The sequence below is a fragment of the Pristiophorus japonicus genome, chromosome 1 (assembly GCF_044704955.1).
Source record: "Pristiophorus japonicus isolate sPriJap1 chromosome 1, sPriJap1.hap1, whole genome shotgun sequence".
In the NCBI taxonomy this organism is placed as follows: domain Eukaryota; kingdom Metazoa; phylum Chordata; class Chondrichthyes; family Pristiophoridae; genus Pristiophorus; species Pristiophorus japonicus.
Genome location: NC_091977.1, coordinates 51,268,915 through 51,296,881, shown reverse-complemented (window position 1 = coordinate 51,296,881; position 27,967 = coordinate 51,268,915). Strand labels below are relative to the sequence as shown.

Genomic DNA, 27,967 nt, shown 5'->3' with positions numbered 1-27,967 from the left:
CACTCACTAAATGTGCAGCTTGTTGCCGACCACATGCAAACAATTTTAAAAGTGAATGCTACATTCCCTGGCAGCATCCATGATGCGCACATCTTGCGTGAAAGTGCTATCCCTGACCTGTTTGTCAATCAGCCAGAAGGTCATGGTTAGATGCTGGGGGATAAAGGGTATGGCCTTGCCAGTTAGCTGATGATCTCTCTGCGTAATCCCGTCACTGAAGCACAGAAACGGTATAATGAAAGTCACATAGCGACTCGCAACATCGTTGAAAAGACAATTGGAGCCCTAAAGCAGCGCTTCAGATGCCTGGATCATTCTGGAGGCAGCCTACAGTACCACCCTGATCAGGTTGCAGAGTTTATTGTGGTGTGTTGCATGCTGCATAGCTTAGCTATAAAGAGAGGACAAGTAATGCCAGATCAGGCTGCAGGTACACCTCCAGAAGGAGGTGAGATAGAAAAGGCAGCCGGCGAGGATGAAGAGGAGGAACAGGCGGGAGAGGACGCGGGCGAGGACGTAGGGGAGCTTAATCAGCCTGGCGATCTAGCACCAGTTCCACCACCCCCCTCCCGAAGACCAGTAGCCAGTGGCAGTTACACGGCTGCTAAGCTTTTGCATCAGCAGCTCATTAATGAACACTTTGCATAAATTATCATTGTGGATATTCAAATGTTCATTTACAGTTAGGGTTAATCAAAAGTTTCATTTGCGTGGGGTTACCTTGTTGTGTTTCCTGCACTGGTCTATCATCAGAATTAGTTTAAGTAAAGTTTAAAGTTTTGGTATAATAAAAATACTGGTATAATAAAAGAATAAACAAACAAATATGGATGAAAAACTGTACATTTGATGACTAATGTAACTAAGAGAGAAGGCACAAAATTTGTTGAATTAAAGATTTTTTTTATTAACAAAGATAGAAATGGAAATTTTTTAATAAACTATTGAACAACACCCTCTCTCGAACCCCCCGCCCCCCGCACCAACCCACTCTTCCCTCAAATCCCCAAAACATTAACAAAAAGGAAAAAACAGTTGAACATTGAACTTTGAACTTTGAACTTTGAAACGTTTGCAAAACTTTTGAAAAACACTCCCCCCTCCTTACCTGCGGCCACGTTTCCCTCCAGGTCCTGTCCCACCCCGTGTTCTTACCCCACCTGTCCGTTTTGGTCTACGCAGACCGACACGAACGCATTGTGCAGTGTGTGACGGCAAGACTTTCTGCCGTGATGGAGGTGACAGAGTGGAAGCAGAAGCCTGAGGCTCCACTTCCGAGTCAGAAGGAACTGTGTCCTCCATACTCGCTTGCGCGCTAGGGGTCTCGCTACGAGTTGACACGACACCTTGGGGTACAGCGCCGTGTCCAGCCAGCAATGCATGCCGTAGGGCATTGGTTGTGGCTGTCTGCTGCCAAATGGCCTCCAACATCTCCCGAGCAGTCTGTGACTGCTGAGAAGACCAGTTGGAGAAGTTTGTGCAGAACTCGCTCCAGGTTGTGGAGAACTGGCTCCAATTAGCAGAAAAATCCGCGAAACCCTGGATAAGGTTGCGACCAATCTGAACCGTCTCCCTGCACAGGGATAATAAGCCCTCAGTCTGGCCCTCCGTGGTAGGCGATTGCTCACCCCTCTGACCGGACCTCCGTGGGGTCGACGTTTGCAACATCACGCGTCTTGGCGTTACCACCTGCACACCGCTTGGTTCCGGTGCATCATCCATCTCAATAGAGATGGCCGCAGGTTGTTTTCCCCCCCCCCCCCCCCCCACAAAAAAAATTAGTCTTCCTCCTCCTCCTCCTCCTCTTGCTCCTGCACAGCATGAGGCAGCAGTGCCTCCTCTTCTGCCTCTTCGTCCTGCGAATATTGGCAGGCTCTGGAGTAGTGGAGGTGACCTTAGAAAGACGAATGAAATTTTTAAACAACGTATAACAATACAAATCAATACATATCAATATTTCAATAACCCAAAACATTACAATGCTTTCCATTACCCCATATGCACAAGTGTTCACCAGGCCTAACATGACCTCATTCGTAGATCAAGAGTACATCAAAATTATATATCAAATTGCATTATAATTGCATAACATTACATGCGTAACCAAGATATTTTTAGTATGTATTTACTACTGTTTCACACATTGCACAGTGCACAGTTCCCATTACTCACGTGACTCAAGGGTGGGTTCGGCCACACCATGGGTCGTGACCGAATGGCTTTTAGGCCCCACCAAGGCCACCGCATGCTCCTCGTATTCACTGAGTGTATGGACCGTTGCAGAGCCGCAGCCCGTTCTCCATTGCTCTGACCAGTTGATAGATATTTTCTTCGGTAAATGATAAGATAACATTGCATAGCATAAGCTAAAGGATTTAGCAATAAACATTTAAGACTGACAGATTTAAATGTTCAATTAAAAATTTGCATTATATTGCATATGAATAATATTTCATACTATAAGATTCAACTTAATGTTAGGGTGCATAAATTTATTCATAATTTAATTATGTTATAATATAACGAAATGACATTGAAGATTCTAGTTAAAATTTCCATACATCATTAAATAATACACATGGATGATTTTAAATATAAATTTCAACTTACCCTGGCTGCTGCCAGCAGGCCATTCCATCCTTTGCGGCACTGGTCAGGTGTGCGTGCTTCGTTCGATGCCAACGTAACCACGTCGGCAAATTCCGCCCATATTCGTCTATTTGCACGGGGTGGAGGTTTCCCATGCCCACCCCGTATCAAGTCCTCCCACCTCGTGCTCGTGATATTTACGAGGGCCTCATTGGCCTCCTCGTTGAAGGGCTTGGCCTTTCTCCTCTCACTTTCTCCCTCCATTGCTGTGTTTTTTTATATTGCACTATTTCAGCAATTAAATACTGTTGACAAATATAAGTATTTATAAGTATTTTAAAATCAAAAAAAACATAAGATCTCTCATTTGTTAATTTTACTTTAAATTCCAAGATACCATCTACCGAGCCCAAAAGCCTCGCTCCTTCTCTCTCTCTCTATCTGAACCTCCCTGTGCTTCTGCATGTGTGATGATCCCTGACATCTCAAACCGCGGCAAAGAAAATCAACCTCAAAAAAAAATCCTACACATGTGCAGAATAGCGTTGCTAGGGAAGCTTTTTCTTCTTCTTTGACTTTTGTTTTCTTTGGGCGATCGTAAGATTGCCGAAAAATCTAATTGCCCATTTGACATCGCAGGGTAAGGCTGAGTGGAAAATTGCGAAAAAAAATGGACCTTGAGCCGGCGATCAGCATAGGCGATACACCTCACATCACTGGAACAAGGCCCATTTTTCTGGGCCATAGCCACCTAGTCGAAAGTTTAGCCCATAGAAAATAGGTGCCGGAGTAGGCTATTCGGCCCTTCGAGCCTGCACCTCCATTCAATAAGATCATGGCTGATCATTCACCTCAGTACCCCTTTCCTGCTTTTTCTCCATACCGCTTGATCCCTTTAGCCGTAAGGACCATATATAACTCCCTCTTGAATATATCCAATGAACTGGCATCAACAACTCTCTGCGAGTAGAGAATAGAGAGATTATTTTAATTTAGTGCAAGTAATTGTGATATGGGGCCTATGCTTTCCCTGCCATTACTTGTAACTGCTCACACACTGGTTACTGAAAGTGTTCTGTCTTGAATAAAGAATCTGACCAGATACTGTAAGCTAAAAGTAATGTGTTACTGTAGTCCTTTATTACAGTACTCCAGAGTGCCTCTCCAGTCTGTGAGGCCTCCTTATGTACAAGTGCTCCCAAGGGTTTGTGGGATTCCTTAGGACTCCAGGGGATGAGCCCTCTGGTGGTTAAACAAGGTATTTACAGGTTTACATATATAACAACATGCCCCCACCCCCCCCAAAGTCAATAGTGTAACTATTTACAATGTGAGTCGATCTGGGGCCTTCCTTTCCCTGGTTGATTGTCTCGGTGCAAATGCTGGTTTTGGTGAGTCGTTTGTTGGGCCCTCGCTGGGCTGCAGCTGGCCTTGCCGAGCTGCTGGGTGAGGTGAGTCCTGCTGGGCTGCTGCAGATGATGGGTTCTGCTTCATGGTCAAGTGCTGGGCTGGTTGCCACTTGTGTGTGTGTTGGGGGGTCGAAAAAGGTAGAGTCTATTGTGGGTTGTTCTTGATAGTCCATGAATCTGAGTTTGGTTTGGTCCAAGTGTTTTCTGCAGGTGAGTCCATTTGAAAGTTTGACCAGAAACACCCTACTCCCCTCTTTGGTCACTCTCGAATGCTTCTATTACCATAACTAAATCTGCGGGCTGTGCCATCTCCACCCCTGTGGTGGGCAATGGCAGCCGACTGAGAGCATCGGCACAGTTTTCCAGACCTGGCCTGTGGCGGATGGCGTAATTGTATGCGGACAACGTGAGTGCCCATCTCTGGATGGGCCGATGCATTCGTATTTATCCCCTTACTTTCAGAAAAGAGGGATATAAGTGGCTTATGGTCGGTTTTCAATTCAAATTTGAGCCCAAACAGATATTGATGCATTTTCTTTACCCCGTAAACACACGCTAACGCTTCTTTTTCGATCATACTGTAGGCCCTCTCAGCCTTAGATAGACTTCTAGATGCATAAGCAACCGGTTGCAATTTCCCAGATTCATTAGCTTATTGCAATACACACCCGACACCGTATGACGACGCATCACATGTTAGTACCAAAAGCTTACATGGATTATACAACACGAGCAATTTTTTGAGCATAACAATTTCCTAGCTTTCTCAAAGGCATTTTCTTGGCATTTACCCCATACCCATTCATCTCCTTTATGCAGTAAAGATTGCAGGGGTTCTAACAGTGTGCTAAGACCCGGTAAGAAGTTACCAAAGTAGTTCAGGAGTCCTAGAAACAACTGCAGCTCCGTCATGTTCTGTGGTCTCAGTGCATTCTAAATTGCCTCCGCCTTCGAATTGGTGGGCCTGATCTGTCCGCCGCGATTCTTCTCCACAGGAACTTCACTTCAGGCACCAGGAAAACGCACTTCGAACGTTTTAACCTGAGCCCCACACAATTAAGCTGACCAAGAACCTCCTCCAGGTTCTGCAGGTGCTCGACGGTGTCCCGACCTGTAACCAAGATGTCGTCCTGGAAGACCATGGTGTGCGGGACCGACTTCAGCAAGCTTTCCATGTTCCTCTGGAATATCGCCACAGCTGACCGAATCCCAAACGGGCATGATGCAGGTGAGTCCCTTCGATGATTCCTCCAGCTCCTGTGTCATGTAGGCCGAGGTCAAGTCCAGCTTCGTGAATATTTTCCTCCCGTCAGTGTCGCAAATAGGTCGTCTGTCTTCGGTAGCGGGTATTGATCCTGCAGGGAGAAACGATTGATAGTTACTTTGTAATCACCACAGATTCTGACGGTGCCATCTTCCTTGAGGACTGGAACAATCGGACTGGCCCACTCATTGAATTCTATCGCTGAAATGATGCCCTCTCGTTGCAGCCAGTCCAGCTCGATCTCCACCCTCTCTCTCATCATGTACGGTACTGCTCTCACCTTGTGATGGATGGATCACACTCCCGGAATCAAGTGTATCTGCACTTTTGCTCCTTGGAACTTCCCGATGCCCAGTTCGAACAGCGAGGAGAACATGTTTAGGACCTGGGCACATGAAGTGTCGTCGACGGAAGAGAGTGCTCAGACGTCGTCCCAGTTCCAGCGTATCTTTCCCAGCCAGCTCCTGCCAAACAGCGTGGGGCCATTGCCCGGTACCACTCAAAGTGGTAAATTGTGCACCGCTCCATCATAGGAGACCTTTCGGTAGCACTGCTGATTACGGGAATCAGTTCCTTTGTGTACGTTCTCAGTTTAGAACGAATGGGAGTCAGGACTGGCCTTGAGGCCTTGCTGCATCACAATTTATCGAAAGTCTTTTTGCTCGTTATGGACTGGCTCGTGCCCAGGTCCAGCTCCATTGACACCGGGAGTCCATTTAATTCAACCTTCAGTATTATCGGGGGACACTTTGTGGTCAATGTGTGCATCCCATATACCTCTGCCTCCTCAGTCTGAGGCTCGGGTTCGTCATGATCCACCATGGATCTATCCTCCTCTGAAACACGGCGGTTTGCAGGATTAGCAGTGTTTGTAGCTCGCCTGCACGTACGTTGGAGGTGTCCCATTGTTCCACAGCCTTTGCAAACGTATCCTTTGAAGCGGCATGAATGGAAGCGATGATCACCTCCGCAGCGCCAACAAGATGTTAATGGCCTTGCATTCATCACCCTTGATGGTGGACTCTGAGACATCTGCGGACGTGCACTGCAGGCATGTGAGGCCTGCCCTGTATGTTACGATTCAAAAACAACATTACTTTGTTCACAGTACTTGCAGCAGCACTCGTGTGCTGAGAGATTTGTTTGGTATTGTCACTGATGGTGATAAATGCCTGGGCTATCGCTATGACTTTACTCAAGGTTGGGGTTCTACAGTCAAAAGTTTGCGAAGTATTACTTCATAACCAATGCCAAGTACAAAGAAGCCCCCGAGCATGTGCTCCAAGTGTCCTTCAAATTCGCAATGTGCTGCAAGGCGCCTTAGCTCGGCGACGTAGCTCACCACTTCCTGGCCTTCAGACTTCTTGTACGTGTAGAACCGGTAGCTCGCCATCAGAACGCTTTCCTTCGGGTTTAGATGCTCCCGGTCCAGTGTGCGCAAATCATCTTAAAACTTCTCTGTGGGTTTCGCTGGAGCGAGCAGATTTTTCATGAGGCCATAAGTTGGTGCCCTGCAAATGGTGAGGAGGATCGCCCTTCATTTGGCAGCGTTCGCTTCTCCTTCCAGCTCGTTGGCCATGAAGTATTGGTCGAGTCGCTCCACGAAGGTTTCCCAATCATCTCCCTCCGAAAATTTCTCCAGGATGCTCACGGTTCTCTGCATTGTTGCAGTGGGGTTCGTCATCTGTATCTCGTCGCCAGTTGTTATGTCTTGAATGAAGAATTTGACGAGATACTGTAAGCTCAAAATAATGTGTGACTGTGGTCCTTTATTACAGGTCTCCAGAGTGCCTCTCCAGCCTGTGAGGCCTCCTTATGTACAGGTGCTCCCAAGGAATTGCGGGATTCCTTGGGACTCCAGGGGATGAGCCCTCTGGTATTTACAAGTTTACATATATAACAGAAAGGATCAATCGAAGAGGTGGCAGAGTAATGCATAGATGGAGGGAAACAAAAAGGAGCCAAAAGCAAAAGACAGAAAGGAGATGAGGAAAAGTGTAGGGCAGAGAAACCCAAGGCAAAGAACAAAAAGGGCCACTGTACAGCAAAATTCTAAAAGGACAAAGGGTGTTAATAAAACAAGCCTGAAGGCTTTGTGTCTTAATGCAAGGAGTATCCGCAATAAGGTGGATGAATTAATTGTGCAAATAGATGTTAACAAATATGATGTGATTGGGATTACGGAGACGTGGCTCCAGGATGATCAGGGCTGGGAACTCAACATTCAGGGGTATTCAACATTCAGGAAGGATAGAATAAAAGGAAAAGGAGGTGGGGTAGCATTGCTGGTTAAAGAGGAGATTAATGCAATAGTTAGGAAAGACATTAGCTTGGATGATGTGGAATCTATATGGGTAGAGCTGCAGAACACCAAAGGGCAAAAAACGTTAGTAGGAGTTGTGTACAGACCTCCAAACAGTAATAGGGATGTTGGGGAGGGCATCAAACAGGAAATTAGGGGTGCATGCAATAAAGGTGTAGCAGTTATAATGGGTGACTTTAATATGCACATAGATTGGGCTAGCCAAACTGGAAGCAATACGGTGGAGGAGGATTTCCTGGAGTGCATAAGGGATGGTTTTCTAGACCAATATGTTGAGGAACCAACTAGGGGGGAGGCCATCTTAGACTGGGTGTTGTGTAATGAGAGAGGATTAATTAGCAATCTCATTGTGCGAGGCCCCTTGGGGAAGAGTGACCATAATATGGTGGAATTCTGCATTAGGATGGAGAATGAAACAGTAAATTCAGAGACCATGGTCCAGAACTTAAAGAAGGGTAACTTTGAAGGTATGAGGCGAGAATTGGCTAGGATAGATTGGCGAATGATACTTAGGGGGTTGACTGTGGATGGGCAATGGCAGACATTTAGAGACCGCATGGATGAAGTACAACAATTGTACATTCCTGTCTGGCGTAAAAATAAAAAGGGGAAGGTGGCTCAACCGTGGCTATCTAGGGAAATCAGGGATAGTATTAAAGCCAAGGAAGTGGCATACAAATTGGCCAGAAATAGCAGCGAACCTGGGGACTGGGAGAAATTTAGAACTCAGCAGAGGAGGACAAAGGGTTTGATTAGGACAGGGAAAATGGAGTACGAGAAGAAGCTTGCAGGGAACATTAAGGCGGATTGCAAAAGTTTCTATAGGTATGTAAAGAGAAAAAGGTTGGTGAAGACAAACGTAGGTCCCCTGCAGTCAGAATCAGGGGAAGTCATAACGGGGAACAAAGAAATGGCGGATCAATTGAACAAGTACTTTGGTTCGGTATTCACTAAGGAGGATACAAACAACCTTCCGGATATAAAAGGGGTCAGAGGGTCTAGTAAGGAAGAGGAACTGAGGGAAATCTTTATTAGTCGGGAAATTGTGTTGGGGAAATTGATGGGATTGAAGGCAGATAAATCCCCAGGGCCTGATGGCCTGCATCCTAGAGTACTTAAGGAGGTGGCCTTGAAAATAGCGGATGCATTGACAATCATTTTCCAACATTCCATTGACTCTGGATCAGTTCCTATGGAGTGGAGGGTAGCCAATGTAACCCCACTTTTTAAAAAAGGAGGGAGAGAGAAAACAGGGAATTATAGACCGGTCAGCCTGACCTCAGTAGTGGGTAAAATGATGGAATCAATTATTAAGGATGTCATAGCAGTGCATCTGGAAAATGGTGACATGATAGGTCCAAGTCAGCATGGATTTGTGAAAGGGAAATCATGCTTGACAAATCTTCTGGAATTTTTTGAGGATGTTTCCAGTAAAGTGGACAAAGGAGAACCAGTTGATGTGGTATATTTGGACTTTCAGAAGGCTTTCGACAAGGTCCCACACAAGAGATTAATGTGCAAAGTTAAAGCACATGGGATTGGGGGTAGTGTGCTGACGTGGATTGAGAACTGGTTGTCAGACAGGAAGCAAAGAGTAGGAGTAAACGGGTACTTTTCAGAATGGCAGGCAGTGACTAGTGGAGTGCCGCAAGGTTCTGTGCTGGGGCCCCAGCTGTTTACATTGTACATTAATGATTTAGACGAGGGGATTAAATGCAGTATCTCCAAATTTGCGGATGATACTAAGTTGGGTGGCAGTGTGAGCTGCGAGGAGGATGCTATTAGGCTGCAGAGTGACTTGGATAGGTTAGGTGAGTGGGCAAATGCATGGCAGATGAAGTATAATGTGGATAAATGTGAGGTTATCCACTTTGGTGGTAAAAACAGAGAGACAGACTATTATCTGAATGGTGACAGATTAGGAAAAGGGAAGGTGCAACGAGACCTGGGTGTCATGGTACATCAGTCATTGAAGGTTGGCATGCAGGTACAGCAGGCGGTTAAGAAAGCAAATGGCATGTTGGCCTTCATAGCGAGGGGATTTGAATACAGGGGCAGGGAGGTGTTGCTACAGTTGTACAGGGCCTTGGTGAGGCCACACCTGGAGTATTGTGTACAGTTTTAGTCTCCTAACTTGAGGAAGGACATTCTTGCTATTGAGGGAGTGCAGCGAAGGTTCACCAGACTGATTCCCGGGATGGCGGGACTGACCTATCAAGAAAGATTGGATCAATTGGGCTTGTATTCACTGGAGTTCAGAAGAATGAGAGGGGACCTCATAGAAACGTTTAAAATTCTGACGGGTTTAGACAGGTTAGATGCAGAAAGAATGTTCCCAATGTTGGGGAAGTCCAGAACCAGGGGTCACAGTCTGAGGATAAGGGGTAAGCCATTTAGGACCAAGATGAGGAGAAACTTCTTCACCCAGAGAGTGGTGAACCTGTGGAATTCTCTACCACAGAAAGTAGTTGAGGCCAATTCACTAAATATATTCAAAAGGGAGTTAGATGAAGTCCTTACTACTCGGGGGATCAAGGGTTATGGCGAGAAAGCAGGAAGGGGGTACTGAAGTTTCATGTTCAGCCATGAACTCATTGAATGGCGGTGCAGGCTAGAAGGGCTGAATGGCCTGCTCCTGCACCTATTTTCTATGTTTCTATGTTTCTATGAGACGAAGACACAGGAGACGACCGTACAGCCAACGAAGGTAATTGGAAAAGCAATCTTGTCTGAAAACGCTTGACTTAGGAGGCTGAGATTCCGGAAGGAGGTCATCGATGAGATATGTCAACTAGTCAAGGGTGATCTGCAGCAATCCAGCACCATCAGAACCGCACTGTCCATTGAGGTGAAGGTTACTGCTGCCCTAGCCTTCTACGCATCGGGATCTTTTCAGGTTTCATCTGGCGACATCTGCCATATCTCTCAGCATGCTACACACTGCTGCATTTGACAGGTGACTGAAGCCCTTTACGCTCGCAGGATGGACTTCATAAGCTTCCCAATGACCAGGGAGGCACAGACCGAGAGGGCATTGGATTTCGACAGGATATCACACTTCCCGAAAGTACAGGGAACAATAGACCGCATGCACATTGCCCTGAAAGCACCTTTAAAGAATGCGGAGGTGTTTTGTAATAGAAAGGGGTTCCACTTCCTAATTGTGCAGCTTGTTGTCGACCACAATCAAACAATCATGACAGTAAATGCCACATTTCTTGGCAGCATCCATGATGCGCACATCCTACGTGAAAGTGCTATCCCTGACCTGTTTGTCAATCAGCCAGAAGGTCACAGTTGGATGCTGGGGGATAAAGGATATGGCCTTGCCAGTTGGCTCATGATCCCTCTGCGTAATCCTGTCACTGAAGCACAGAAACGTTATAATGAAAGTCACATAGCGACTCGCAAAATCGTTGAAAAAACAATTGGGAGTCCTAAAGCAGCGCTTCAGATGTCTGGATCATTCTGGAGGCAGTCTACAGTAGCACCCTGACCAGGTCGCTGAGTTTATTGTTGCATGCTGCATAACCTAGCTATAAGGAGAGGACAAGTAATGCCAGATCGGGCTGCAGGTCCACCTCCAGTTGGAGGGGAGACAGAAGAGGCAGCCGGCGAGGATGAAGAGGTGGAAGAGAATGCAGGCGAGGACCTAGGGAAACGTAATCAGCCTGGCGATCTAGCACCGGTACCACCACCCCCCTCCCGAAGGCCAGTAGCCAGGGGCAGTTACACGGCTGCTTAGCTTTTGCGTCAGCAGCTCATTAATGAACACTTTGCATGAACTATCATTGTGGATATTCAAATGTTCATTTACAGTTAGGGTTAATCAAAAGTTTCATTTGCGTGTTGTCTTGCCTGCACTGATCTATCATCGTCATTAATGCTTACTTTATGTAAAGTATGGCTATAATAAAAGACTGAACAAATAATGATGAACAACTGTAAATATGTTATGTGAAAATCTTATCCTTAATGTAACTAATGTAACTAAGAGAGAAAGCACAAAATTTGTTGAATTAAAGATTTTTCACTAACAAAGACAACAAACGAATTAAAAAAAAATGTTTTAACAACACCCTCCCTCCACCCCCGTCCCACCCCTCAACCCACCCTTCCCTCAAACCCCAAACAACCTTGAACAAAACGTTAACAATTTTCAAACAACAAAAAACAATTTAACAATGAAAAACACCACTCCCTCCCTACCTGCGGTCACATTTCCCTCCAGGTCCTGTCCCACCCCGTGTTCTTACCCCACCTGCCCGTTTTGGTCTACACAGACCGACACGACTGCGTTGTGCAGTGTGGGACGGCAAGACTTCCTGCCGTGATGGAGGTGACGGAGTGAAAGCAGAAGCCTGAGGCTCCACTTCTGAGTCAGGAGCAACTGTGTCCTCCATACTCGCTTGCATGCTCGGGGTCTCGCTGCGAGCGGACACGACACCTTGGGGTGCAGCGCCGTGTCCAGCCAGCAACACATGCCGAAGGGTTTTGGTTGCGGCGGTCTGCTCACGCATGGCCACCAATGTCTCCCGTGCTATCTGGGTTTGCACGGATGACCAGTTGGAGAAGTTCATGCTGAACTCGCTCCAGGTTGTTGGAAACTGGCTCCAGTTCGAGGAGAACTGGCTCCAGTTTGTGGAGAAACCCGCGAACCCCTGGATAAGATCGCGACCGTCTCCCTCCACAGGGATATCAAGCACTCCGACTGCCCCTCCGAGGTAGGCCATTGCTCACCGCGCTGACCCGATCTCCGTGGGGTTGGCGTTTGCAATATTTTGCGCCTTGGCGTCACCACCTGCACACCGCTTGGTCCCGGTGCCTCATCCATCTCAATAGAGATGGCCGCAAGTTGTTCCCCCCCCCCCCCCCACCCCACAAAAATCATTTCGTCCTCTTCCTCCTCCTCCTCCTCCTCCTGCTGTTGCTCCACAATATCTGTCGCCACCTCCCTTGTTCCTCCTCTTCCTCCTGTGAGGTATTTGATGGTGCAGGAGGAGTGGATGAGTCCATTGACTCTAACGACACTACCTTTTCAGGTTGACCTTAAAAAGACGAATGACATTTCTAAACAACTTATTAGGACATTAACGGTGTTCATTAATAGTAAACATAGATATCAATATTTTTCAATAACCCATAACATAAGAATACTTTTCAATACCCCATATGCACAAGGGTTCACTCGGGCTGCCATGACGTCATTCGTAAATCAAGAGTACATCAAAAGTATATCTCATATTGCATTATAATTGCAGGAATTACATGCGTAACTAAGATATTTTTAAGATGTCTTTAATAATGTTTTACACATTACACAGTTCCCATTACTCACGAGACTGAAGGGTGGGTTCGGCCACACCACTGGTCGTGACCGAACGGCTGTCAGGCCCCACTAAGGCAACCACAAGCTCCTCATATTCAGAGAGCGTCTGTACCAGAGCAGAGCTGCCGCCCATCCTCCTCTGCTCTGCCCGATTGATAGATATCTTCTTCTGTAAATGATAAGATAACATGGCATGGCATAAGCTAATGGACTTGGTAATAAACATTTAAGAATGACAGATTTAAATGTTCGATTAGAAATTTGCATTGCATTGCATACGAACAATATTTCATAATATAAAATTCAACTTAGTGTTAGGATGCATAAACTAATTCCTAATTTAATTAATACTATAAAGAAATGACATTCAAGATTCCAATTAAAATTTGCATTAATCATTTAAGTATTACATATGTAAAATTTAAAATATAAAATGCAACTTACTCTGGCTGCTGCCAACAAGCTGCTCCACCTTTTCCTGCACTGGTCAGGTGTCCTTACTTCATTAGATGCCGATGTTACAACATCGGCCATCTCCGCCCATGTTTTACGATACGCACGGGGTGGAGGTTTCCTATGCCTACCCGTGTCAAGTCATCCCACCTGCCACTGACAATATTCACAAGGACCTCGTTGGCCTCCTCGCTAAAGGGTTTAGCCCTTTTCCTGTTACTATCTCCCTCCATTTTTTATTTTAGGTATATATTTCAATATTATAACAACAAAAATAATTATAAGTATTTTCAGTTCAAAAAAATAATGCTAAGTTATTTAAGAATAATGATTTTTAAATCCAAATTCTCAATGCACTGCAACCAACCACAAAAACCTCGTCCTCTCTTCCTTCCTCTCTCTATCTCTCACTCTCTGACCCTCCCTGTGCTTCTGAGCATGTGTGATGACCCCTGACCTCTCAAAACACAGCAAAGAAACTCAACCACAAAACAAATCCTACACATGCGCAGAATAGTGTTGCTAAGGAAGCTTTTTTTTTGGACTTCCGTTTTCGGTGGGCGATCATGAGATCGCTGAAGAATCATATCGCCCATTTGACATCGCTGGGGTATGGCCGAGTGGAAAATCGTGAAAAAAAGGTCCTTGTGCCGGCGATCAGCAAGGCCGAGATGTTCCACATCGCTGGAACACGGCCCATTTTTTGGGGCCTTAGCCTCCTAGTGGAAAATCTAGCCCAAAGATATCTGGTCATTTATCACATTGCTGTTTGTGGGATATATTCAGTTTTTGCATAAATTACAACAGTGACTACACTTCAAAAGAACTTCATTGGCTGCGAAGCACTTTGTGACATCCTACAGATGTGAAAACTGCATTATTTCTTTTAATAAACCTACAAAACAAGTGATAGGGTGTATTATGTACATGCACTGGGAGGTGTAGATGACATACGTGACTATTTCATTCTGACCGTACATGTACACTAGGATTCAGACTCCAACTATCATTCTCCACTTTCTATTTAAAAGACTTTTAACTCATGATTTTTTTATGTAAGTCAAAGATACTATGTGCTTGCCCACGAGTGTATTGGCTGCTGCTCTGGATCCTTACTTTATCATCTCCTTGCCCTCTTGCAATCCTTCTTTCCCATGGAAAAATCTACCCCTTTGCTCCCTCACCAACACCTTTCCCAGTTCCCAGCTCCATTTTCTCTGGTCCACTACTCACCATTGCATCAGCATGTCTCAACAAATGCTTTGCTTCTACCCAGTTTCCCACCCTGTCACTTCTCTGGTACATTAGCCAACTGTATGACTTCAAATCTGATGACTGGTGCTTTGGACTCATGTGGTATGGCTCATGACTGTCCTGATTGCACACTGCAGATGTGGCTTGAACATCTCAAAGGGAATTGGTCAACTCTATTACTATTACAATGCCATTGTGGAAGATAAGCGCTATAATGAACTTCTTTTCACCAAAAACTGCCCCCTTTCCCTACCCTGTCTAACACCTGATGCAAGGAGCAAATTGATTTGTTTTCTCCAAAACTGAAGTTACCAATTCTGCTGTCTCTGCCTTCCGAGGACCTTTCACTCAATTCCTCCCTGATCTGAAAACTCAATTGTTTCTCACCTCCCCCTCACCAGACCCTCTTTTCTCCATGAGACCTCCTTCATCTAGTCCCTTCCAAACTAGCTGCTACCAATCCATGGACCAATGCTTGCTGACGTTGCCAACATCTCTCTTTTCGCATGGCATCATTAAAATTCCTTTTCCCCTCCTGAGAAAGCTTATTCTTGACCTCGCTGTCTTGTTGAGCTCCTGTTTCATCTTCATCTTCTACTTCCTTTTCCTTTTTGAGATCTCAAATGTGTCATCGCCATCTAATTCTGCATTCCCAGCCTCTCCACATGCAAGATCCTGCAGTCTGGTTTCTGTAGCAACAAGATCATTCGGCCAACAATTACATTCTGTCAGACTGTAACAAACTGCTGCCATGGAAACTCAGATGGCCGCCATCTTGGCTTTGTTGAAAGGTGCTTCCAGGATATTGCATAACTCCAGCATTCTATTCTCCAGCAGAGCACTAGGAGTGCTGAGGCGCCATCCTAGGAGAGTGGCCTTGGCTCGATGGGAGAGGAGCCTGCTATCTTCTCTCAAGATGACAGCAGCCTGCTCTCCAGCCAGCCACTCTGCCAGTGCACTTCAGCCAGTCGGCCAAGACTGCGGCAGCCCAGGCCAAGTTGGTGCAGTCTGTAACTGGGCCTTCTAGGGCCAGAGCTGTTTGAGGTTGTCCTCCAAGAACATCTGGAGTATCCTCAATTGAATCTCTGCATCCTTCCACCTCCCAAGATGTAGCCACTGTGGAATTACCTCATAGGAGCACTAGGATAGAATGATAATGCAGAAACATAGAAACATAGAAAATAGGTGCAGGAGTAGGCCATTCGGTCCTTCAAGCCTGCACCGCCATTCAATGAGTTCATGGCTGAACATGCAACTTCAGTACCCCATTCCTGCTTTCTCGCCATACCCCTTGATCCCCCTAGTAGTAAGGACTACATCTAACTCCTTTTTGCATATATTTAGTGAATTGGCCTCAACAACTTTCTGTGGTAGAGAATTCCACAGGTTCACCACTCTCTGGGTGAAGAAGTTTCTCCTCATCTCGGTCCTAAATGGCTTAGCCCTTATCCTTAGACTGTGACCCCTGGTTCTGGACTTCCCCAACATTGGGAACATTCTTCCTGCATCTAACCTGTCTAAACCCGTCAGAATTTTAAACGTTTCTATGAGATCCCCTCTCATTCTTCTGAACTCCAGTAAATGCAAGCCCAGTTGATCCAGTCTTTCTTGATATGTCATTCCCGCCATCCTGGGAATCAGTCTGGTGAACCTTCGCTGCACTCCCTCAATAGCAAGAATGTCCTTCCTCAAGTTAGGAGACCAAAACTGTACACAATACTCCAGGTGTGGCCTCACCAAGGCCCTGTACAACTGTAGTAACACCTCCCTGCCCCTGTACTCAAATCCCCTCGCTATGAAGGCCAACATGCCATTTGCTTTCTTAACCGCCTGCTGTACCTGCATGCCAACCTTCAGTGGCTGATGTACCATGACACCCAGGTCTCGTTGCACCTCCCCTTTTCCTAATCTGTCATCATTCAGATAATAGTCTGTCTCGCTGTTTTTACCACCAAAGTGGATAACCTCACATTTATCCACATTATCTGCCATGCATTTGCCCACTCACCTAACCTATCCAAGTCACTCTGCAGCCTCATAGCATCCTCCTCGCAGCTCACACTGCCACCTAACTTAGTGTCATCCGCAAATTTGGAGATACTACATTTAATCCCCTTGTCTAAATCATTAATGCACAATGTAAACAGCTGGGGCCCCAGCACAGAACCTTGCGGTACCCCACTAGTCACTGCCTGCCATTCTGAAAAGTCCCCATTTACTCCTACTATTTGCTTCCTGTCTGACAACCAGTTCTCAATCCACATCAGCACACTACCCCCACTCCCATGTGCTTTAACTTTGCACATTAATCTCTTGTGTGGGACCTTGTCGAAAGCCTTGGGAAAGTCCAAATATACCACATCAACTGGTTCTCCCTTGTCCACTCTACTGGAAACACCCTCAGAAAATTCCAGAAGATTTGTCAGGCATGATTTCCCTTTCACAAATCCATGCTGACTTGGACCTATCATGTCACCTTTTTCCAAATGCGCTGCTGTGACATCCTTAATAATTGAATCCATCATTTTACCCACTACCAATGTCAGGCTGACCGGTCTATAATTCCATGTTTTCTCTCCTTCCTTTTTTAAAAAGTGGGGTTACATTGGCTACCCTCCACTCCATAGGAACTGATCCAGAGTCTATGGAATGTTGGAAAATGACTGTTAATGCATCCGCTATTTCCAAGGCCACCTCCTTAAGTACTCTGGGATATAGACCATCAGGCCCTGGGGATTTATCGGCCTTCAATCCCACCCATTTCCCCAACACAATTTCCCGACTAATAAGGATTTCCCTCAGTTCCTCCTTCTTACTAGACCCTCTGACCCCTTTTATATCCGGAAGGTTGTTTGTGTCCTCCTTAGTGAATACCGAACCAAAGCACTTGTTCAATTGGTCTGCCATTTCTTTGTTCCCCGTTATGACTTCCCCTGATTCTGACTGCAGGGGACCTACGTTTGTCTTTATTAACCTTTTTCTCTTTACATATCTATAGAAGCTTTTGCAGTACGTTTTAATGTTCCCTGCAAGCTTCCTCTCGTACTCTATTTTCCCTGCCCTAATAAAACCCTTTGTCCTCCTGTGCTGAGTTCTAAATTTCTCCCAGTCCCCGGGTTCGCTGCTATTTCTGGCCAATTTGTATGCCCCTTCCTTAACTTTAATACTATCCCTGATTTCCCTTGATAGCCACCTTCCCTTTTTTATTTTTACGCCAGACAGGGATGTACAATTGTTGTAGTTCATCCATGCGGTCTCTAAATGTCTGCCGTTGCCCATCCACTGTCAACCCCTTGAGTATCATTCGCCAATCTATCCTAGCCAATTCACGCCTCATACCTTCAAAGGTACCCTTCTTTAAGTTCTGGACCATGGTCTCTGAATTAACTGTTTCCTTCTCCATCCTAATGTAGAATTCCACCATATTATGGTCAGTCTTCCCCAAGGGGCCTCGCACAACAAGATTGCTAATTAATCCTCTCTCATTACACAACATGCAGTCTAAGATGGCCTCCCTCCTGGTTGGTTCCTCGACATATTGGTCTAGAAAACCATCCCTTATGCACTCCAGGAAATCCTCCTCCACCATATTGCTTCCAGTTTGGTTAGCCCAATCTATATGCATATTAAAGTCACCCATGATAACTGCAGCACCTTTATTGCATGCACCCCTAATTTCCCGTTTGACACCCTCCCCAACATCACTGTTTGGAGGCCTGTACACAACTTCCACTAACGTTTTTTGCCCTTTGGTGTTCTGCAGCTCTACCCATATAGATTGCACATCATCCAAGCTAATGTCCTTCCTAACTATTGCATTAATCTCCTTTTTAACCAGCAATGCTACCCCACCTCCTTTTCCTTTTATTCTATCCTTCCTGAATGTTGAATACCCTTGGATGTTGAGTTCCCAGCCCGGATCATCCTGGATCCATGTCTCTGTAATCCCAATCACATCATATCTGTTAACATCTATTTGCACAATTAATTCATCCACTTTATTACGGATACTCCTTGGATTAAGACACAAAGCCTTCAGGCTTGTTTTTTTAACACCCTTTGTCCTTTTAGAATTATGATGTAGTGTGGCCCTTTTTGTAAGGCATAGAAGGAGGCCTTTCAGCACATTGTGCACTTTGAAAGAGCAGTCCAATTAGTCCCACTCCTCTGCTCCTTCCCCATAGCCATGCAAATTTTTCTCCTTCAAGTATTTATCAATTAACTCTTGAATCGGCTTCCGCCACCCTTTCAGGCAGTGCATTCCAGATCGTAACAACTCGCTGCTTAAATTATGTTTTCCTCATGTCACCTCTTGTTCTTTAGCCAAATACCTTTTTTAAAAGATCTGCACCTTTTATGGAGAAGACGCAAATCATAAGCAAAAGAACATGAAATATAGGCACTAAGGGTATGCACAAGGGTAAAGGTTGAGATTATTTATTTGATAACATTGGATTTGGATTAGGTATTGGAATTTATGTTTTTGTACTGAAGTGAGGGCAAGACCAATAAATGTGGACTGAAGGAAGGCAATGTGGTTCTAAGAGTGGTAATGATTGTGGGCCTGCTGGTGAAAGAGGATTGGGAGATGTGACTCAGTTGAACTGCTCCTCGATGCACTGGTCGCTGAGAGCTTAAGCACAAAGGTGCTCTATTGGTTGCTGCCGCTCCTCCTGCTCTTCCTCCTCCTCCCCCTCCTGCTCTCCCTCCTCCCCCTCCTGCTCTCCCGCCTCCCTCCTCCTCCTCCTGCTCTTCCTCCTCCTCCCCCTCCTGCTCTCCCTCCTTCCCCTCCTGCTCTCCCGCCTCCCTCCTCCTCCTCCTGCTCTCCCTCCTCCTCCTCCTGCTCACCCTCCTCCTCCTCCTGCTGCTAACCCTCCTCCTCCTCCTGCGCCCCCTCCTCCCCCCCTGCTCTCCCTCCTCCCCCTCCTGCTCTCCCTCCTGCTCTTCCTCCTCCCTCCTCCTCCTCCTGCTCTCCCTCCTCCTCCCCCTCCTGCTCTCCCTCCTCCCCCTCCTGCTCTCCCTCCTCCCTCCTCCTCCTGCTCTCCCTCCTCCTCCTCCTGCTCTTCCTCCTCCTCCCCTCCTGCTCTCCCTCCTCCTCCCCCTCCTGCTCTCCCTCCTCCCTCCTCCTCCTCCTGCTCTTCCTCCTCCTCCCCCTCCTGCTCTCCCTCCTCCCCCTCCTGCTCTCCCTCCTCCCTCCTCCTCCTCACCCTCCTCCCCCTCCTGCTCTCCCTCCTCCCTCCTCCTCCTCCTGTTCTCCCTCCTCCCCTTCTGCTCTCCCTCCTCCCCCTGCTGCTCGTCATGCTCTCCCTCCCCCCCCTCCTGCTCTCCCTCCTCCCCCTCCTGCTCTCCCTCCTCCTCTCCCTCCTGCTCTCCCTCCTCCTCCCCCTGCTCTCCCTCCTCCCCCTCCTCCTTCCCCTGCTCCCCCTCCTCCCCCTCCTGCTCTCCCTCCTCCTCCCCTGCTCTCCCTCCTCCCCCTCCTGCTCACCCTCCTCCTCTCCCTCCTGCTCTCCCTCCTCCCCCTCCTGCTCTCCCTCCTCCTCCCCCTCCTGCTCTCCCTCCTCCCCCTCCTGCTCTCCCTCCTCTTCCTCCCCCCTCTTCCCCCTCCTGCTCTCCCTCCTCCTCCTCCTCCTCCCCCTCCCCCTCCTCCTCCTCCCCTCCCTTCTCCCCCTTCCACTTCTTGCTCCTCTTCCTGAACCTGTTGGTTTGCAGGTGGTGGCAAAGGCTGCTCCCTCGTTATGGCAAAGCTGTGGAGCCTGCATAAATGTGGATACCCATTCAGGTGTACTGCAGAGCTCCACCAGAACTGTCCAGGCAGCCAAAACATTGCTTGAGTACCCCAATTGTTTGCTTGATGTGTTGCCTATGGTCAAAAACCAGTTGTACGTTGGTGAGGTGGAATCCTTCCTGCTTGATAAATATTCCAGGGTGCTGATGCGGAGCACACAAGGCAATGTGTATGGTCAATGGCACCTTGCACCATAGGGAAGCCTGCCATGCGGGTGAAACCTTGTGCTCTCTCATGCTACTTCTCTCTGACAATTGGGAAGGAGATGTAAGTGTTTGTCTTGGTATAAAAAGCCTCAGTGTCCATCCCTGATACATGGCTGTACTGCGAACTGTGAGATGTTGCTGATATCACGTGTTGCAGCCTGAAAGGAACTGGTGGCATATCTGTTGAGTGCACTGGTGACCTTGACAGCCACTGGCAGTGGTGTTCATACCTTGGTTTGAGTCTGCAATTGTGACTGTAGTAACTGACATAGCTCAGCAACAACCTCCTTGGTAAAACAAAGGCATCTCATACATTGCTCATCGGTGAAGTTGTGGTCGGAGTACTTCTCCTTGAACCCACTATGGATATGGCCTCCAGCTGTGTGCCCTTTTTCTCCTCCTCCTCCCTCTTCTAGCAGTTTGATTTGCTCTCTGGTGTCTTCTTTGGTGCTCACAATCATGTTCTATACCGAGGCAGTACTGTGTTTGCAGGCAGTCTGTGAGGCAAACAACAGCAATGCAAAAGCAGCCAAACCCCTCTCTATGTAGAGAAAGTGAAGTCTGAAGAGTGATAGAACACAGCAAAAAATGTCCAGAAGTGAAACAATAGCCAGAAGTCATGAACCAGCAACTAACTTGTAAGTACTTCATGATCCTTTTAAACATCGCTGGTGAGGATACCTTCATGCCGGTTAGCATCCAGATGTGCTGAGCGTGGTCAGCATGTGGCATCCAATTAACTGGGGTGGTCCAAAAAGGTCAATGCATCCAGCACACAACAGATGAATCTCATCTGCATTATTATCTGGCTGCTTTAAATCCTGTTGGTGTGCAAACCTAAAGCGAACGCTACCTCCTACCCAAAAATAATTCTGAACAATATTAGTTGTGTATTTTATTCAAATACTTTATTGTCTGTTAAAGTGACAAACTCACAATGACTTACATTAAACATATTCTAATTTTTATTTAGATATTTACAATATTTTTAAACATGTCTTACTTTTGGACATGTCAATGATGTTGGATATTAATAGTTCATTTTTAAAATTATTTATATATTTGTAACAGTTTGGAAATATACTCTGCAACTTTGCCTTGAAACTGTGTTTGTTTATTTCCCGATAGCCTAAAGGATGCCATTAAAGACCAGTCAGTCAAACCTAAGGTGAATTACATTATGTCAAGTTCGTCTTTCTCCATGCTGACAGTTCAAAGTGAAGACAGTGGAATTATCTGGGAGACTGCTTCAAGTAGCCGGTGCTCTACACCATGGGCATCAGAAAGCACAGCCTCCGATGTTTACAGCGTGGAAAGTACCCATATAACCTCTCCACCAGGAAAAGTAATATTTATAATGGATGACTTGCCTCAGTCTCCATCTGCGAATGAACGTCAAAGTGGTAAAATTAGTAACTCTGAGAAACGCGATATTGAGGTAACAGATCTTAGGCCAGGAGAATTAAAAGATGCCCTGAAGAAACCTAGAAATAGTTCATGTGTTTTAAGAACACAACCAGGAAAAATTGAACCAACTGTAATATTAGATGTGGCAAAATCAAAACGTTTGAAGGATTCTAACAAAACCGAGACATATCTTCGGTCACTAATGGAACACAGCCCAACAGTATCAAAAATAGCAAGAAAATCCAATGAGGATGGAAATGAGATGTTTGCCTCTGTTCAAGAGAGTGCACAAGTACATGCTCCAGTACACTGTCAAAGGAAATTTAATAAAAATGCAGTGGAAAAAAATGAACAAAATGTAATTCTGAAAAATCACAGTTTAAACAATTTGTTTTCAACAATACCTGAACAATCAGTTAATATCTCTTCAGTACAACTGAGAAAAGAGGAAGAATCAGAAACTGCTTTGAAACATTTAAAAGCAAGAATTAGTTCAGCTTTACCAGAAAACAAAGATTCAAGGCTGTCTGCAACAATCAGTTCAGAGCCTGTGATAGTTTCACAGTTAAGAGAGACTTGTAAAAACACAGATAGCTTTCCTTCAGCAATCAAGGGATTAACAGCTAATGGAACAGATTACTTGAAAAAGACTATAGTTACTGGTTCAGATATCCATCAGTCCGCAACTCATGAAAGATTTGTTCCAGACTTTAAAAGTTTAGCATTTGAAATGGAAAAAACACCTGTTGCATACAAGGATAATTCTTATTTAAATGGAAGCCCAGCTGGTAAAATATTTGCAAAAGCTGTCCCATCTCATTTTCCAGAAAATCAAGAAGTTATTATAAAAGAGGAGCAATCTTACTCCATGGCAGACCCAGAAGGTAAATATCCAAGGACTTCTGTAACAATCAGTTCAGAGCTAACAAACCCTTTGGGAAGTCTACAGTCAGGAGGTACTTGCAAAAATATTGTTTCAGCAATTGAAAACGAGGGCATGGAAACTGTGGATATAGGTTTAAAAAATTGGTCTTTCACTCCAGCTGGTAGAGCATTTGCTGATATGGCATCGCCTTATTGCCCAGAAAAGCAAGAAACTACTATCAATGAAAATCAGTTTTACTCCAGAACAAATCCTGAACCTTCGAAAGTGATGGGTGTAGAGCTGAATGGTTCCTTACTCAACAGAACTCACAGAACATCTGGGGATGCTTCTCAATCACAGTTAGCAGAGCTGGAAGAAGTAGTAGATAAATTACATTATAAAGAAGATACTGAAATTCAGAAAGCTGTTTTCAATATTGTGGCTGAAGGCTCTGAGATATTAAACATCATTGCTCCAGTAAAAGTTTGTTCGGTGGACCAAGAGGCATGTAGCAAAATGCAGGACAACCTGATCTATTTGCAAACAAATCCTATTATCAAAAGAAAATATTTTGAAGATGATAATGAATGTTCAAATAGTTTTAATAGAGTGAAGGATAAACAACAATTAAGCTTCCTTGGTGAATCACAGCACAATGAGCTAGAACAAAGTGCAAATCCTTTCAATTCATGGAGCTCCAATCCTTCCTCTGTAGTACATTCCAATGCTTCTCATGCATTTGGATCCAATCCCTCCCATGCGATTGGATCCAATCCCTCCGATGCAATCGGATCCAACCCCTCCCATGTAATTGGATCTAATCCCTCCCATGTAATTGGATCTAATCCCTCCCATGTAATTGGATCTAATCCCGCCCATACGATCGGATCCAATCCCTCCGATACGATCGGATCCAACCCCTCCCATGTAATTGGATCCAATCCCTCCCATGCGATCGGATCCAATACTCCTGCAGCTGAGACATCTAATCCTTCTATTGTTGCGGGATCCAATCCTACCTCCATAGAACAATCCGCTACAGTTGCTACATCTACAGGAAAAAGTGGAGCTGGGGATGATGATTATTTTGAAAAATATACTTTGGTGGATGAAAAAGTCCCCATTGAGCTGGATATAGCAGAACTGAAAGCACAGGAAGAGCCCGTTCCAGAGGCGGACAATCCATCAGAGTCAAAACTGGAAAATACTTCATGTTCAGAAGAAAGTGAGGTCTTTAATTTTGATGACTATGATGCATCTGGAAATCCTAGAAGCTTTGATGGTGCAACAGAAAAGTATGGAATAACAGAATTTTCAGAACAAACATCCACACCTGAACTATGCAATAAAAGAAAGCAAGATATTAATAAAAGTATTACAGATGTAGTAAATCAGAAGGAGGCTGGTTCATTGTTGTTTAGCACGGATGAAGGAATCCTGTCACGTACCTATGATATTCCCTTATCAACCAAATTGATTGATATAGCACTTCTGGAGGAACCACCTGCATTAGCATTTTATTATCAAGATCTCTATGAGGAAGCTAAGGGACGAAAAGAACAAAACAGTGAACAGTCAGATGAGGAAAGCAGTAATCCTGAACTTTCATTCCCTTGTCAGTCATCTGATACAGATGATGGAAATGGGATATATTTTGAAAAGTATGTTCTGAAGGATGATATTCTGGAGTCTTCAAGAGAACTAATACCAGAGGGATCAGCTTCTCAGAGAGAAGCAGGGTCAAACAATATTGCAGCTGGTGCAAAGAGAGATACATTATTTTCAGAAAATGAAGAACAGTTTCCTTCAATATTTACTCATGAGACAAAAATGCCTACACAAGAAATAGATTCTGAACATGTTATGGAGGTACAGAAAGGGCATGAAGAACAATTTAAGACTGGTAAGAAAGTATATGAGGACACTAACATTTTTTCAGAGGTTCAATCTGTAAAATATGAGGAAGTATCAGAAGAACCAGGTAAGGCGATTGAGCTAATGGAAGAGACTATTAATGAGCTGGTGAGTGAAGAAATACAGGCCAGCCAAATAGCACCTTTTGAAGAAACACTATATGTAGAAGACATACAGAAGCCCGCCTCTAATGTTGAAGAGCACTTAGATGCTGGACAGCTTGCCAATATAGATGATTCCTTTGAAGAATATGGAAACCCCCCAAGTGAAGTAGGCTTAGAAGAAGTATGCAATACTGTAATATCAGTGGAAATCAAAGATATTCAGGAAAGCGTATCCAATGAGGAAACATCTGTTTATCAGATTAAGGCTGATATATTGGAGAAGGAGCAATCTGTTGAATCTGAATGCAGACCTGAAGTTGAATACCCTCCTACTGAATTAGGACCGGAAATTGAAGTTGAATACCCTCCTAAAAGTGAAGGGACTGGAGAGTCTATAAAGGCTGAAGATAAGATGCATGATCAAATAAATGACAATGAGTTTATCTTTGAGATTGATGATGTAGCTCCACAGACTGTGACTGAAGAATATGGGAAAGTAGATCATTCTGTGCGAATGGATCAAACTTGTAAAGATGTTCTAAAAGGAATCACAGATTTTGTTGATCAACAATTACATTTAGAATCAACTGAGATTCCTGGAACCAATGATGAAATGGAAATGCTAGATGTTGAAATGCAGGATATTGAATGCATGTCAAAGGAAGAGTTCAACCTGGAAAGTCCAAACCAAGCAAAGATAATAGATGAAGCAGGTTCTCAGATAATGAACGACAAGACTATATCAGAACCCAGTAATTATGAAGTGATTCTGGATCCTGCTAAAGAAATGCAGGAAGAAGAAACCCTCACTGGTGACGTTGTGCAACCCCTACAAAGCGAATGTGAGCCACCTGAAGTACCAACACATGAAACACTTACTGATATAATATGTGAGCAAGATTCAAGACATATTTCTGATGATTTCCAACTTACTGATATAATAATCTGTGAGCAAGATTCAAGGCATATTTCTGATGATTTCCAAACCGAGTATAAGACAGAAACTGAGCAAGATTCTCACCATCATAGAACAATCAGTGAACTAGAAGATTATGAAATAGAGACGCCACAACAACATAACCTACAAGAAATTGTCCACAATCAGGTTGATGACAATATTGAAACACACCTTCATGAAAACCCAGAGGATCTATTTGTGAAAGCTATAGAGGAAGAACCCAGTGATCTGCCTGTATTAGAAGGCATGAAAATTATAGATGATGATAATGTATTTGAATGCTGTGATGGTGGTCTGAACATTGCAGATAATGAATTGCAGGAACTTGCTCAAGAAAAAACAGAAGACGCACGTGTCCAGATAATGAAAGAAGAAGATGCAGATGTGCTAATCTCACAGAAACAAACAAAGCCAACAGACACCTTTTGTGTTACCTGTGGGCTTCCAATTTTTGCAATTGATAAGCTCTTTGGAGAACATCAAAATCATGATGTCATCGCAATAGATACAGCTGTGGTAAAAGTAAAGGTGAGAACTTTCATTTTAAATAAAACATACATTTAGATTATCCCCACACTGAAGCATATATATCAAACCTCAATCTTCCAGCTAGAGCTTATTTAGTGACACATCACATTTGATAGGTTAACCCAATTTGTACAACACCTATCATATGAGCAAAACGAAAATTATTGAACACTAATGTATGTTTGTTGTGTTTTCAGTGTATTCCTACAAGTTTATTAATGAAAACTCAGCAAATTTATATTAGTGACATTATAATTATTTGGGTCAGCTTGTGTTTAACTTGATATTTAACATGTCTTGTTAGAAGGATTGCATACGGCTCCCTGAAAATTTGTGCTGAGCCAAGATTTATCATTCAGCTGCATGAGTAAGAAGACTTTTTTTAGAGGGGTAACAATTTACAACCAGTTAGCAGCTAATCATTAAACAGCCAACCTTGTTCCCTGAAACCTACCGTGACAGTAGAGCGCTTGCAGGGAAAGGGTGGTTGGACTAGTTTCAGCTCTTAGTATTTCTCTGAATCTTTCTTTTAGTGCAGAAGTGAGAGCAGAATGGAATAGATTTGTTTATGAATGCACATTTGGTAGACAGCCAGAAAGGGTGACATAATTCCATACTAGGTGGGACTGGAAGCACAAGGAACATGTAGGGGAAATCCAGGACAAGTGGTGGAGAGAGGAGATGGGAATTTGAAACAGGGAGAAGAATCAGAGTTATGGAGCAGATAGGAGTGACATATAACAACAAATCAATATAATTGCCTATTATCTACCTTTAATTATTTAAATTTCAGAGTCCAAATTCTACCTCATATTAGTATACCACCTAAGTATATACACCTTATACAACTGTGATGAAGAAGGGCATTTGAAACCTAGGATTAATAAATGTGTTACCATCTCTGTTAAAATAGCAGGCACGGGAATTTCATAAGGACAGGTTAAACATTTGTAGACTGAATGTTAAGGTCATGCTGTCCAGTCATTATTAAGGCAGGCATTTGGGCTGGTTTCTCTGTCGATCACAAATGCTCATGTTAAGTTGCCTATTCTGTAATTTTCTTTGTCTGTACCATTTAAGTACATATACTATAGCTATAATACATATAAGGTATTTTCTTAAACAAATAATAGGCATGCCTTAAATACAGTGGATTATTACCATAAACACCATTACATGTGTGAATTAGTAATGCTGTGTATTGGTGTACCATATTCTGTGGTATACAGTGATAGACAATGAATTAGTACCTATAATTGCCCAAAAGCCATGATTCTGAGCATGATTGGGGTGCCAGATAGGTACCAAGTAGAGGTGAGGGGACTTTCTTGTAGGGTGGAACAATCAGAGAGATAGAGAGGGAGGCGAGGTACGACATAGTATGGCATTCATGCACGTCCAAATGGTTGGTTACAGAGACCTCACCTTTCCATCCAGGGGATGGCCCGTATCACAGGGGTGGAGACAAAGGTTAAGAAGAGCTAGATCATTTCAAACTGGACAAATAGGAAAGGCTTATATGTTAATGTTTAATATTTGCATTGAACTTTGTGTCAGGATATTTTTAATTGTGCTAAAA

General features: G+C 44.6%; 1 protein-coding gene across 1 annotated transcript in view; it reads left to right on the top strand.

Annotated features, from left to right (window-relative positions):
* The window catches only part of LOC139263520 (cardiomyopathy-associated protein 5-like), a 120,181-nt gene that overhangs the window by 21,414 nt on the left and 70,800 nt on the right, over window positions 1-27,967 (top strand). The window contains exon 2 of the mRNA XM_070879734.1: window positions 21,741-26,388. Within this exon, the coding sequence (XP_070735835.1) occupies window positions 21,741-26,388 (4,648 nt within the window). The remainder of the gene's footprint in view (window positions 1-21,740; window positions 26,389-27,967) is intronic.